Genomic DNA, 14,312 nt, shown 5'->3' with positions numbered 1-14,312 from the left:
CTGGAGGAGCTGAGGGAAGTGTGTGTGCGGTGTTGTCGTGGCAGAGGGAAATGGAGGAGGCATCCTTGGTGGTGTGTGCTCTGGGCAGGGGCCACACCCCACCCCTACTTTCTCCTCTAGGGGCTCCCCCAGAGTAACAGGGCAGTTCTGTTCCTGAGTCCACAAACTGGTAGCGTTCTGGTCAAACGTGGCCTGGAAAAAGAATTGGTTGCTTCAGTATATCATTTTTTTTAAAATTACCAACTTTTCAAAGAGAGATTTATCTAATTTACCCTCCTCCTCTCCCTTCTTTCCTCTGTCCCTCCCTTCCATCTATCCACTTATTTTAACAGGTATACAGCATTTACGATGCCCCCAGCATCCTTCTTAGAGCTTTACAAATATTAACCCATCTAATATTCCTAATAAATATCCAAATTTATGTCTTCTCCTGAAAAATAGACTCTGGGACCACAGTCCCAGGTGGCAGCGTCATCGTCTAGCAGAGTTGCTGTGGTCCCTTTTGGCCAAGGTCATATAAACATGCGTGCAATTGGCATGGCTGCGGTGGAGATCAACAGCAGAGACATTGGTTGTAAATTGCCAGGGACCCTCTTCTATTTGTCTTAAGCCAGTGAGCTTTGGTGGCCCCTGAAGGCATCTGAGTTGGACCCTCTGGGATGTCTGTGATGTGTCTCTTGGACAGAGGGATGTGCCAAGGGAGGAAGTAATGAATTATTCTGGGAACAGGGACAGGGATCACTTTGAAATGGAGGTGCGGCCCAAGCTGGGACTTGAAGGATGCCTGGGAAGGGAATTCTGCTGCGGACATGACCATGGAGTGAGAGCATGCACAAGAGGCTGGGTCCTGGGGCAAGAGGGGAAGGGGAGAGTGCAGCAAAGGGGGAGGGCTGTGAGTGAGCCCGGACCATTAGGCAGAGCCAGACCATGTGGGGTGGGGCAGTGGTGGTGGGGGTGGAACACTGAGGGGCCCACAGCCAGGCAGTGCCAAGGCCCAGATTTGAGTCTTAGAGATCTCACTGTGGGGCAGGGTAGAAAATCATTGTGGTGTATGTAGGAGACTGAAGGAAGCTTCACTAATGAGGAGCTTTAAAGAACTCATTTCCAGTCAGTTGGGGGACCCTGTCTCCATCCTGAGACCCCTGCTCTGCAGGGCTCTGGCATCAGGCAGATTTAAGGTCATATCTGGCCTGGCTTCTGTGGCGGATTAGATAGTCATTCACCCCTCACCTCAGTTCCACTGGAGAGCGAAGGGGTGGATTTACTTGCTCCATCCATGGCTTGGCCATGGGACTTGCTCTGGCTCATGGTGTGTTTGCAGACGAGATGCCCAGAAACTTGAAATGCACATGTGTTGCTGGGCTTGTCTCTTATGTTCCTGCCATTTCCTGGAGAAGAACATGCCTGGGTGGCCCTGCTGGTCCCAGGAGAGCATGGGAGACACCTGAAGCAATGCTGAACCATCCCAGCAGAGCCCATCCTAGATTAGCTGCCTACAGATGAATGAGCTAAATAAATATTTACTGCCACATGCCGAGAGATATTGTGGATGTTTGTTACACAGCACTCCTGTGGCCACTCTTAGCTGATACAGCCTCTAAGAGCTGGGTGACTCGGGCAGGGCTGGCTTCCTCCACAGAGATCCAAAGAGGAAGGCAGGACTTGGTAGAGCTCACGAAGAGCCTGGGGTGAGCCTCAGGAGAAGTCTGAGTATTTCTTCTACCTACTTTTTCTGTCCTGCACTGGAAGTAGGGCATCTCTAGGAGGACTAGAAGGACTAGAAGGCACAGGTGGGATGTTGAGGCTGTAAAGAGACAATTTCTTCCCAGTGTTGCTGGTGGGAGTGTGAACATGCTTTGCCTCTCTGGAGGGCTGTTTGGCAGCATGTATATTCCACATCCAGAAAAACACTTGCAGGTACGCTTATGCTAAACACACACACACACACACACACACACACAGAGCGAAAAAAACTGCACTTGCACACGTGCATGAGATGATCAGCATATCACTGTTTAAACAGCCAACAAAAGAGAAATAAATGTCTGTGGCTAGGAAGACAGCTAAACTGTGGGGTACCTACCAATACCAATAGCACGGAACACCTTCCCATGGCTAAAAATAATGAGGAAGATCTTTATGTGCTAGCATGGTTGAAACTTGAAGACATACTGTTGAGTTTGGTTCCTTAGGTGCAGTATAACTTTTCTGTTAAAAAAACAAAATAAATAAAACTGAACCAAATACCATACAGCAGACTAGGATAACAGTGGTTGCATGCAAAGAAATTGCTAGGGAAAAAAGATTGTTGGCAGGGGGTCAAATAAACTCTACTTTTCTCTGTAATGTTTCCATTTTAAAAAGAGATTGTATGTCTATTATCAGTTATGTCCTTAACAATTAATTTCAAGATAAATGTATAAAGAAAAGACTTGGACTTTGGAGACAAGCGAATCTGGCTGGAGCCCCAGCTATGCTGCTTGTTCGGGTTGTTAATTTTGGAGTTGCTAACAGCTCATGGGGATGCTAATCTCTACCTGGGATGGCTGGTCGCAGAAGAGATGAGCTGGTGGCTGCAGAAGGGCTGACATCATGTCTGGGTACAGGAAGGGGCTCGTAAAAGTCAGTGGAAAGTGACAGACGGTTTATCTGGGAGCCACGTGGTCCAGACTGCATCCCTTTGGGGCCCTATTTCCCTGAGAGTCCTGCCAGGCCCACCAGATGCACGAGAACTCTGGCAGTGCCCCAAATGGCCCAGGTGGTGAGGGCCAAGATCAGGCCAGACCAGTGCAGCAGCTTGCCCGGTGGCATCTCAGGACGTGAGAAGCACTTTGTGCTCTGTGACCTTGAATGAGGAGGTCAGGGACACGGCACTGACTTCTGCAAAGACCTCCGAAACATTGAGTTATGAGCCCTGAGGTCTGTTGACAGTTGGGGCAGCGGGGGTGGAGGGGCTCCTTCCATTCACCCTGCAGGCTTGAGGGTCCTGAATTCTCACTGGATGCTTGGAATTCCGGTGGCAAATGTGTGTCCCCAGCGATGTTTTCCTGCTTGTGTGACATGGGGAGAGCCACCTGAACTCTCTGAGCTCCATTCCCTCATCTGGACAATGCGGATGATGAACTCTTCCTTGACAGTAGTCTTGATGGCCACACCAAGCACGGGGAATTTCCGGGTGCTTTGCTGGGGCTCACAGGAAAGTCGCTGTGAGCAGAATGGGATTCTCCATCCCACCCAGCTCAGCTGGGATGGGATTCCAAACCATCCCTCAGTCTGGCTACCGAGCAACTCACCCACCTTGCATCTAAACTGGGTTTAAACACCACCCGAACCAGGGTACTCAGGAGCCTTTTCCTCTAGAACCTCACGGCTCTTGGGTCCACTTCCTCCCACACTCGAGCACTGCGCCTCCCTCCCAGCCACAGCCACCCCACTTTCCACACAGCTCATTTCTTCCCTCATTCCCTTGTAACGTTTTGGTGCATGCCCATCTTTCAGGTGGGCACGAGCTTTGATTCCTTTGGGTTCCCAGATGTAGCTTGAGGTCTGCAGTGAGCAGATGCTCATAGAATGTTCCTGTCCACCCCCACCTGCTGCAGGGGACTCACGATCTGCCCCCGATCCTCCCCCTGATCTATTTTCTCCACTGGAGCCTGAATACTCTTTTCATAACACAGACCGCATCATTTTAGCCCCCTCTGCTGAAAACCTTTCAAAGTCTTCCCGTGACTCATGGGAGGAGACACAATTCCTGATGTGGTCGCCAAGCCTCCAGTCTGCCCATGGGGCCTGTTTGGGGCTCACATCCCCTAGTCTTGGTAGTTTTCCAAAGACTCTTTGGTCTCCTTCCCCCTCTGCAACCCCATTCCCCTTTGCCTAGTTAACGATCACAGTTTTTGCTTCTCCGATTCCCACTGGTGGCATCTGAGCCTGCTGGCACAGGATTCTGGACTTTGTAGTTCCCAGGCCCCAGTCCTGGCTGCTTGACTGTAAAGAGCCCCGATATTCATCACCCCCGTGGCTGTCGCTCAGGGGTTAGCAGTTCAGTTCAGGACTGCTTAGCATCATCTGCCAACCCAATTTACTACCTTCACCTTTCCCAAGTCTTCCAGCTTTGTCTTTTCTCCCCTGAAATATATATTAAATTCATTTTCAGCCGATCAGTTCCTGTAAGCTTTGATTTACACATAATCTCTTCTCTGCTTCTTGTGAAAATTTGTCAAGGTGTGTCTTAGTGGGTTCTTCTGGAGGGTTGGAAGCTCAGAATTTCACAACCTCTAGCCTCCTCCCTACCATGCCAGGGAGCACGGCTGACGGCTGACATTGCGGTGATCAAACATCATCCTCAACTCCGGCCTGCCCCCTTCCTTCCTCCTCAAAACCCTTTTGTTGGTAGCTCTGGGATTCATTCCTTGCACAAAATCCGTGCATTTTCTCTTGACCTGGTTTTTACTTGTGCCTCATCCACCCACTCTCTATTGTGGGCTTGTTTGATTGGCAAGTTTTCTATTTTAAAGATACCTGTTTCTCCCACGTAAAAAAGGTGACTTTGCATCTGACAGTTTCAGAATTATTCCACTCCAGGAACACTTACCAAGTTCCTCCCAACTACCTGGGTCTCCAGGTCCTTCTGATCAGCCCTTCCCTCATTTCTGGTGTGGCTCTTTAAGATGAAACCAGCTTCTGGAAAACGTCTTTCCTTTTTGAGGCAATTTTTAATTTGGCCTTTACCCCAGCATTTTATCATGACTCTTTTTCTAAATCAAGACACCGTATGATGAAGTTTGGGAAGCATTTCCTCACCAGGAAGTTAAAAAATAAAACCGTGAGGCAGCATCTGTTTCGATAGTTTTATTGGAACACGATGGTAACACAAACATGGATTTGGGGTCCCACCACAGATGTTCCTCCTCCAGGCAGCATGCACCCCACTTCTGCAGCCAGCAGAGGCTCCAGGAGGCCTGCAGAAGGTGGAGGCAGCCCAGAGACAGACGTGGAGGCGTCTTCTGCAGTGGCGGGTGGTGCGTGGGCCCCTTGGGCCAGAGCTCTGACCAGCTGAGTCTGTGAACAGCCAGACTGGTTTGTTTTCACTTGAGGTCATGTGGCCATGACTGAGAGACCTGCCTGCCTCAGACTCCTGGGAAAACTTCCAAGGAGGGGATTCTGGGGATTCCAGAAGGAATTCAGCCAAGAGACTAAGCACCTCTGGGGGGATCACCAGGGCAAATCATGCCTTTAGGTTTATTGGCAGATACACTGCTGAAAGCATCTGTTTTGGCCACTCTCTGCACTCTCTTTTCTCTGGTCATTCATCCAACACATATTTATTAAGCTCCTACCATGTGACAAACTCTCCTCTAGGGGTTAGACAGACAACGGTCACCAGAAACAGACAGGACCCACAGCCTGGTGAGGAGGAGAGACAGACAATGTTCAAGGAATCACGCAAACAGCCATGCCAGTGCCTTCCAAGGAGAGCTCTGAGGGGTGTGGCAGGGGCCTGGTTTGGTGTGGAGGGTCAAGGAAGACTTCCTCAAGGAAGTGACATTTCAGGGCACTAAAATCAGCAGGAGGAGCCTTTCCTCACGGAAACAGCTTTGAGCATGGAATGGGCAGAGTGAGTTAATCAAACTAAAAGGAAAAGAACAGCAGGGCCAGAGTGAAGTGACGGAGGAGGCCTGGCGCAGGGGGAGGCTGGAGAGGGCCCAGCAGGGTCCCAGCACACAGGGCCTGAGGGCTGGGCTGAAGATGGTTTTATCTACCTGTGTGGCATGACCTGGGTTGCATCTGGCATGGCCCACTCTGGCTGTCGGGTAGGGGGTGGACTGGGTGGGGGCGAGAGTGCTGAGAAGAGGTGTTCCAACTGTCCTGATGGAGACAATGGTGGTCGGATGGAGTGACACAGAGTAGATGGGGAGAAGCCAGCAGACAGTGGAGCCAGGGCTCCATGAGGACTGAGGCAAAGGGAGGTGGCAAGGTGGACCCTCAGCCTGTGAAGCCCGGGCAGGCTTTGGTCTGAGAAAGGGACCTGGGGAGCAGAGCAGGTGCAGGGAGAAGGCAGGCACGCAGCTGCAGGCACGCAGCTGCAGACACGCTGAGGGAGAGCGCCTCTGAAACTCCCAGGTGGAGGTGTTGCGGAGGCGGCAGTGGGTCTCAAGCTCCCGGAAGGAGCCAAGCCTGCAGTTATAAATCTGTGAGTGATTTCATAACCAAACCTCGTGCCTTGTAACTGGAGTTGTGGGTGCAGACAAGGTCACAGGAGTAGAGATGCTGAGTGAGAACAGAGGACTCCGGACTGAGACTGGGGAACAGCCACATCTGATGGCAGGTAGAGGACAATGAGTTGCAAAAGGGACAGAAAAGGGAGGTCGGGGATGTCAGGGAGGGGGAAGATCATGAAGCATCTTGGAAACCAAGGAAGATTGAGTGTCAGGGGCCAGCCAGGAGATGCCACTGAGAAGCCCTGGGGGTAGAAGTCCCTCTACAGCCCCCTCTCTCTGGGGCTGGCACTACCCTATCTCTTTGAGTCTCTTTATGGATCCTGTAAATAGGAACAGGGGGCCTACCCTCTTGGACAGGGGAATCAAAAGCTGCTTAGAGTGGTCAGGAGACGTGCCCAAGGTCATACGGCCACCAGAGAGTGCTGGGGGCCAACTCCCCCATTCACAACCATTACAGTCCCTCAAGCTCCATCCCTCCCTCCATGATGCCTGGCTGCAGACACTCTCTCCAGCAAGTCCACCGCACACCACTTCTTGATGACAAGCACCAGAGAGGGTCATACTGTAGCAGGAAGGGACCCCCAGAGCCTGGGGGTCTAAGCCTTGCTAGGAGGAAGGTGGCTGAGTCAAGGAAATATTTGCCTTCTCTCCTGAGAGGCGGTGTAGTGCAGTGTCAGTAGCGTGGGCTTGAGGCCTGGCTTTTCACCCGTTCTCTCATTCATTCACCCATTCAACAAATATTTTTGTGTGCCTCCTATGTGCTAGGCACACTTTCTAGGTGCTGAGTGGCCTTGGGCAGGTCCCTTACTTCTCTGAGCCTCAGTTTCCATCTCTGTAAAGTCGGGGTGTGATTCTTGCTCTAAACTCATGTTGCTATAAGGGTTACGAGAGCTAATGCCAGGGAAGCACCTGGTACACAGTAGGTGCTCATGAAAAGCTATTTCCTTCCTTTCTCTGTCTTTTCCTTTCCTCTCCTTCATCCTGCAGAACCCATGAGGGAGTGAGAGGCCAATGCTTTCTTCAATACCCTCTGCCTTGCTCAGAGGTCATGCACGTTCCTACACGTATGCACCCATGCACACACATGTGCACGCATCCCTGTCTGTCCCACCGTCTCTGCTCATGACTCCCAGGGCCAGCACCAACGTGAGCTTTGAACCCATGGGATTCAGCCCACTCGGGCCCAGAGGAGTCTTGCGTGCCTGTCTGGGAATGCTGAGCACAGAATAGGCTGTTCCGCCCTAGGCCTGAGGACCCCACACCCAGCTGTGTGTTCTGGGAGCCCCCAGATTCAGTCCAGGGTGAGTCCTTGGTGGCTTTGGAGACTGGGTCCTTAGGAGCTCCAGGAGTCACATCTTGGGGACCGGGAGCGGTATCTTCAGTGTCCTGGGGCTAGGTCTAGACAGCCTCAGAGGGCAGCGTCCTCACCGCTTTCTGGGGAGGTCTCTTCTGTGGCTCCTCAGACAGTGGCTCCCCCGATAGCTCCTCTGAGGGGCCTCCCATGTGTCTCTGAAGGAACCTGAGCCCCCACAGGCTCTTGCAGCAGCTCAGGAGGTTGCTGGAGCACGTAGTGCAGGACAGTGCTGGCTTCCTGAGGAGACACAAGCACATGCCAGGCTGAGGTGGCCACAGAGCAAGGCGGGGGCAGACCAGGTTTAGCCTCTCAATTTTGCTTCTACTAAGCCAGGGCCTGGGGAGGGTGGGATGGGGTGGGGAGGGGAGGGGAGCCGCCCTTTGCCACCCAGAGCAGCCTATAGGCAACAAAGACTTCTTCCCTCAACCCACAAGAAGGAGTATTCAGGAGACTTGCTTTCAAATCCTAACTCTGTTTCTAACACGTTGTGTGCCTGTGGTCAATTTACTTAGTGTCTCTGGACTTCAAATGAAGATAAAAATATCCAATTCACGATTTTTGTTTTGTTTTTGTGTTAGTGTTTTTTGAGACAGGGTCTTGTTCTGTTGCCCAGGCTGGAGGGCAGTGGCATGATCATAGCCCACTGCAACCTCTAACTCCTGGGCTCAAGGGATCCTCCCACCTCAGCCTCCTGAGTAGCTGACACTATAGGTGCGTGCCACTATGCCTGGCTAGTTTTTTTAAATTGCCTTTTTTATAGAAGTGGGTTGTCACTCTGTTTCCTGGGCTGGTCTTGAACTCCTGGGCTCAAGTGATCCTCCTGCCTTGGCCTCCCAAAGTGCTGGGATGACAGGCATGAGCCACTGCACGCAGCCCTCACTTTTCCTACTCCTGAAAGAATTCAGTGTTACAGAATACATATAAAAGTAAGCACACACAGGCTGTCTGGTAGCAGGAGCCCTGTCAAAGTGTGCCATTTCTGAATCTTAGTGAGATGATTCCTGAGCATCTGCAGCATGCCCCGAGTTGGGGAAGAAGTTTGGGAGAAGTCTCAGTTACTCCATCTGGCATTCAAATCAGCTGTGAACACCTCGGCCACCAAGGGAATGAAGCGTACTGCTCCCTCTCCCTTCCACATAGAGAGAGGGAAGAGAACCGTCATGCCTTTAGCGTCCACCTGATGATAGCTGTGGGTTTGGAGGCCTGACTTTGTAAAGCTTTGTGAACAAGGACATAGCTGACATCTGCGCTTCCTTCCATGTGAGGGCATGTGCCGGCCAGGCCATTGCAGAAGGCCTGGGTGTGGCCCTTCCTCCCTGAACACCCCACCTGCACCTGGGCCTCAAGGTCATCCCTCTGGCATTTCAGAGCCTGTGGGCGTCCTTTACCATGTTAGCAGTGTACATATTTGACCAAGCAGGCAGGTATTTGCCCTTGCATTAACATTCCAGATGCAGCCTGTGGCTCTGAGAAGGCAACTCTCATTGCACTCAGTGAAATTATCAAAGAACAGCTAGCTCTAGGCTAGGAAATAACCACCTCCCTTCTTCTAAGGGGCCTAAAAATCCCTTAAAATAATGCTATTTTGGAAATACCGCATGTTCATAGTAACAAATTCAGACCATAGAGATTAACTAAAAAGAAAATAAACATCTCAATTCTTCCTCTATTCAGTCATATCTCTTTGTTACATGTCAATTTACTCATTAAATATTTTTAAATGAAATGCATTAAGCATCCAAAGAGACGCTATATAAAACACATACACATGGCTTAAGGACTATTGAAAAGAATACCAGTGGAACCACCTGTCAGATTAGGACACTGAACTTTTCCAGCCCGATTTCTTTCAGCAAATATTTCTGTATCCCTAAACAATCTATCGTGTTGTTCTGCCTGTATTTCACTTGTATGTATATAAAATCGTGTTTTATGATCTTTTCTCTGTAGCTAACTTTTGTTATTGTTTAACATTATATTGTTGATAGGTATAGCTGTAGCTTATTTTCACAGTTTTAAAGTACTTCAGGGCCAGGCGCAGTGGTTCATGCCTGTAATCCTAGCACTTCGGGAGGCCAAGGCAGGCCGATCACTTGAGCTCAGGAGTTTGAGACCAGACTGGGCAACATGGCAAAACCTGGGCAACACGGTGAAACCTTGTCTTTACAAAAAAAATACAAAAATTAGCCGGGCCTGGTGGCATGCACCTATAGTCCCAGCTACTTGGGAGGCTGAAGCAGGAGGATCGCTTGAACCTGGGAGGCTGAGGCTGCAGTGAGCTGAGATTGTGCCACTGCACTCCAGCCTGGGGGACAAAGTGAGATCCTGTCTCAAAAAAAAAAAAAAGTCTACTCTGGGCACACTACCTGTGGGGGTAGGTAGTCCTGCTCCATAAGAAGCAGTTAAAAAACAAACAAACAAACAAACAAACAAACCAAAGATTGGGCATAAGTTGATAGCTATTTACATCTGTGTGATGGGTTCAGGGAGCCTTAACTATGTATATGTTTAAAATGTGCCATAATTTTAAAAAAAAGGTATTTCATTGTATGAATAGACTTCAATTTATTTATGCATTTATCTGTTGAAGGACATCTGGATTGTTTCGAGTTTTTTACCATTACAAGAAATGCTGCTTAAGACTTCACTGGACCTGTCCCCTGGTGTATAGGTATTTGAGTGCTAGTTGAATTCTCTATCCTTTTCCACTGGTCTATTTGTCTATTCTTGCAGCATTACCACCAAGGACTTAATTGCTATATCTTATTTTTTCCTGTTTGGAAAAGACTTGCTATTCCTGAGCCTATTCTCAACCATACAGATTTTAGAATCAGCTTGTCCATTTCTATGGGAACACTGTTTGGATTAATGGGAATTGTTCCAAACATACAGATTAATTTGGCAAGGAGAAACATCTTTATAATATTGAGTCTTTTCCTCCAGGATCTATGAGTCATTTGAATTAATGTTAGGGTATAACAAGGGTATTGCACATAAGATCAGTATACAAAATTCAGTTGCACATACGGAGTCCAATTCTCTATGTATCAGAAAGAGGTAGCAAGAAAATGCAATTTATAAAAGGATACCACACTTACAACAACAACCAAAATCACAAGGCACCCAGGTACTCATCTAACAAAAGACATACTAGATTTTTATGAAGAAAAGTATATAATCATTGAAAGATTTATTTAGCTCTTCTTCAATGTCTAATTTTCTGATTGTTCTTATAATTGGTAGTTTTCAAAAGTTGACAATGTACGTTGATTTTATGTCTGGCAATGCTGCTCAACTTTCGTATTCATGACAACAATTTGTAGATACTTTTTGGTTTCTGTATAGAGGATGGTTATTAGCTGTGAATAGTAATAGTTTTGTTTTCTCCCCCTTCTTATTTTTTTAAATTTATTTTTCTTGTCTTACTGGACTGATCTCCGGTAATATGTTGAATAGAAGCATGATGGCCAGCTCTGCTCCTTATTTTAGAAGTGGTTTGTTAGTATTTCCTCAGGTTAAGGAAGTTTCCTTCCATTCAGAATGTGCTCAGAGATTTTGTTTTGTGTTTCAAATCGTGAATAAATGCTTAAACTTAGTGTTTTTTTTCTGCTTCTATTGATATAATATTCAGAGTTTTTTCTTCTTTAATTTGTTGATGAGCTGAATTACATTAGTAACATTTCTAATATTAAAGCATCCTTCTATTTCTGTATAAATCTAACTTGGTCATGAGGAATTATATTTTTCTTTTAAAATATTGCATGATTATGTTTTCTAATGCTCTGAAATTTTTGTAAGTATATTCATGTTTCTGATTAGCTTGTAATTTCCTTTTTGATACTTATTTTTGAATCTGCTCTCATAAAATAAATAGGAGAGTTTCTCTCTTTTTCTCTCCTCTAAGAGAGTTTGTATAGGACTGCACAGTGATCTCTCTTCTTTGAGTGTCTGGTAGAACTCATTTGCAAAACCAAATGCTATTGGTGTTTTATTCATATTATGTATTTATTTTTAAAATATGGAATTCTCATGAATTTGCATGTCATACTTGCACAGGAGCCATGCTAATCTTTTCTGTATGGCTCCAGTTTTAGTGTATGAGCTGCCAAAGTGAGCCTGCCATGTTATTTATTTTAAATGGCTATACGGCAATTCAGGTTTTCTATTTCTTCCCAAGTCAGTTTTGGCAAGTTCTGTTTACTTATTCACTTCACCTTAGTTTTTTCTTGTTTTGGGCATAAAATTGATCATAATGTTCTTATTATCTTTTTTGATCTCTGCAACATCTATATTAATATCTCCCCTTTATTATTCATAGTCTTTACTTATGTTGTTTATTCTGTTATCTTAACAAGTTTTGCCAGAACTTTTTAAAGTACTAAAGTTTGGTTTTGTTGCTCTTCTCATTATTAAATCTTTGTCTTCTGTTTCATTAATTTCTTCCTTTGTCTCTACTGTTTCCTTTCTTTAATTATCTTTGAGTTTATTTTGTTGTTCTTTTTAACTTCCTAAATTGGCTGTTTAAATCATTAAATTTCAAATTTGCTTTTAAAAATATGAGCCATTATGCTATATATTTCCTTCTGAGTAGAGTTTTAGTGGCATCCTATAAGCTTTGATGTGCAGTATTTTCATTGTCGTTTACTTTAAAATGTTTTCTAATATCCATAATTACTTTTTCTTCATCCCACGATCTATTAAAAAATGTTTACAACTATGTAAGAGTTTTGTTATGATTTAATTTTGTTGTAGTCAGATAATTGTTCTGTATGAAGCATATTCAGTGCCTTGAAATATGCTGATACATACTTTTTAACCTAATACATGGTCAGCTTTTTAAACATTCCATGTGTGCCTGAAAGGAATAGGTACTCTCTAGTTGTTAGAGACAGTGTCCTAAGCGCTTTGTGTTTCCCAAATATTAATTACGAAGTTTTTACATGCTTAGTCTTTAAATTTTGATAGAGGTATATTATACATTTTCTGCTGTAATGATTATTTGTTAATTTCTCTTTGTAGTTCTATCAACTTTACATATTTTTGAAGCAGGGTTATTTGGTACATACAAATTTAAAATTTATCTTTCTGGTGAACTGAACTGTTTATCAAAATACGGTGATCATATTTATCTTTAAAGATGGTATATTTGGTTGGGCGCAGTGGCTCACGCCTGTAATCCCAGCACTTTGGGAGGCCGAGGTGGGCGGATCTGAGGTCAGGAGATCCAGACTATCCTGGCCAACATGGTGAAACCCCGTCTCTACTAAAAATACAAAAAAAAAAAAAAAAAAAATTAGCCGGGCGTGGTGGCGGGTGCCTGTAGTCCTAGCTACTCAGGAGGCTGAGGCAGGAGAATGGCGTGATCCCGAGAGGCGGAGCTTTCAGTGAGCCGAGATCGCATCACTGCATTTCAGCCTGGGTGGCAGAGTGAGACTCCGTCTCAAAAAAAAAAAAAAAAAAAAAAAAGATGGTATACTTTTTGCTTATAGCTACTCAGATTTCTTTCGGTTAGTATTTGCTGAGTATATCTTTTTTTTCCTTCCTATGCTTTCAAAAATTATGTTCTTTATATTTTAAGTCTCTTGTAAAAACATTTGTTTGGATTTAAAAAACCAAGCCTGACAATCTTTGTATTTTTTTAATTGGCCAATTTATTCCATTTATATTCACTGTAATTACTGATTTATTTTCATTCATTTCTTCCATCTGTTTTTGTGCTTTAAATTTGTCCCATTTTTTTCTAAATTTTCCCCCCTCTTTTCTTGTTTTAAGTTGATTTCTTTTTCTCATTCTCTTTCTTCCATACCATACGGAATCTCTACCTTCTGTTTTTTAAGTGATTATCCCAGGCATTTTGACATGCATATTTAGCTTTAAAAAGCCCAGTGGCAGGAGCCCCTCTCTCTCTTACCTGCCCCCCATGCTGTGCATAAGCTGGGATGAGACACCAAGCTGGGATTCCCATGCTGTGTAGACTCTAGTACAGATTACCCTTAATGGCAAAAACCGCAATTACTTTTGCACCAACCTACCACTTGCAGAGATTCTAGTAGGTTTAATCTTCTTCAGCCCCCTTCACGGTCCCATGGCCCGTCTTTGCCCTGAGCCAGAACACTGGAAGCTATTTTAGCGGATGTTAACGGGGTTCTAGGTGTGTATAACGCGGTATCTGCCGAGCAGTAAGTGTTTGTGAGAAACACCTCGTTTTCACATTTCCATCCTCAGTTCCCCTTCTCATGCTAACAGCACCTTGATTCTTCTTCAGAATTCGACCTTCCCCACTTTTTGTCCTTGTAGATTAGGTGGAGTTGATCTATTTCCCTTTGCCCTGGCTTCAGGGTTGGGCACGTGACAGTTGGTTGAGGGACCCAATCCAATGAAACCAAAGCCTGGAGCTTTGTGTTAGAATAGTAGGAAAGGGACATACTTTTCCCTTGGGTCTGCAAAGATGTTAAGATAGAAGCTTGGACCTGCTGGTGGCTCTATAGGAAGACTCCGGCTGAGGATTACAGCGGCAATCCGAGCGGGAAGCCGAGTTGAAAGTTGGAGAAAGACAAATTCCTGAGGACATTTGAGCCCTTGGGTCCGACCATGCTTGAAGCTACTCTTAGTCTCTTTAGTTTTATGAGTCAGTTACCTATCTCCCAAACCCCATCCTCTTTTAAATGGGTTTCTGCTACTTGCAGTTAAGAGAGTTCAGACTAATCATATTCCTAAATAAATGTCATTTGAATCTG

General features: G+C 46.0%; 1 protein-coding gene and 1 non-coding gene across 3 annotated transcripts in view; both read right to left on the bottom strand.

Annotated features, from left to right (window-relative positions):
* Positions 1 to 4,836: 4,836 nt before the first annotated feature.
* HRH2 (histamine receptor H2) overlaps positions 4,837 to 14,312 on the bottom strand; it is a 52,318-nt gene continuing 42,842 nt past the window's right edge. The window contains exon 3 of one of the 2 annotated variants that reach the window (XM_019028619.4): positions 4,837 to 7,812. In XM_019028619.4, coding sequence (XP_018884164.1) covers positions 7,620 to 7,812 — 193 coding nt within the window. In that variant the 3' untranslated portion in view covers positions 4,837 to 7,619. The remainder of the gene's footprint in view (positions 7,813 to 14,312) is intronic. The other variant, XR_002006231.4, reaches the window with a different exon arrangement.
* LOC115934760 (U6 spliceosomal RNA) lies at positions 11,587 to 11,693 on the bottom strand. The gene has a single exon (XR_004070517.1). It is a non-coding gene; the product is annotated as a U6 spliceosomal RNA (small nuclear RNA).

Source organism: Gorilla gorilla, chromosome 4 (genome assembly GCF_029281585.2).
Source record: "Gorilla gorilla gorilla isolate KB3781 chromosome 4, NHGRI_mGorGor1-v2.1_pri, whole genome shotgun sequence".
Lineage (NCBI taxonomy): Eukaryota > Metazoa > Chordata > Mammalia > Primates > Hominidae > Gorilla > Gorilla gorilla.
Note: the sequence above shows the minus strand (reverse complement) of the source record. Positions and strands in the feature narration are given on the sequence as shown.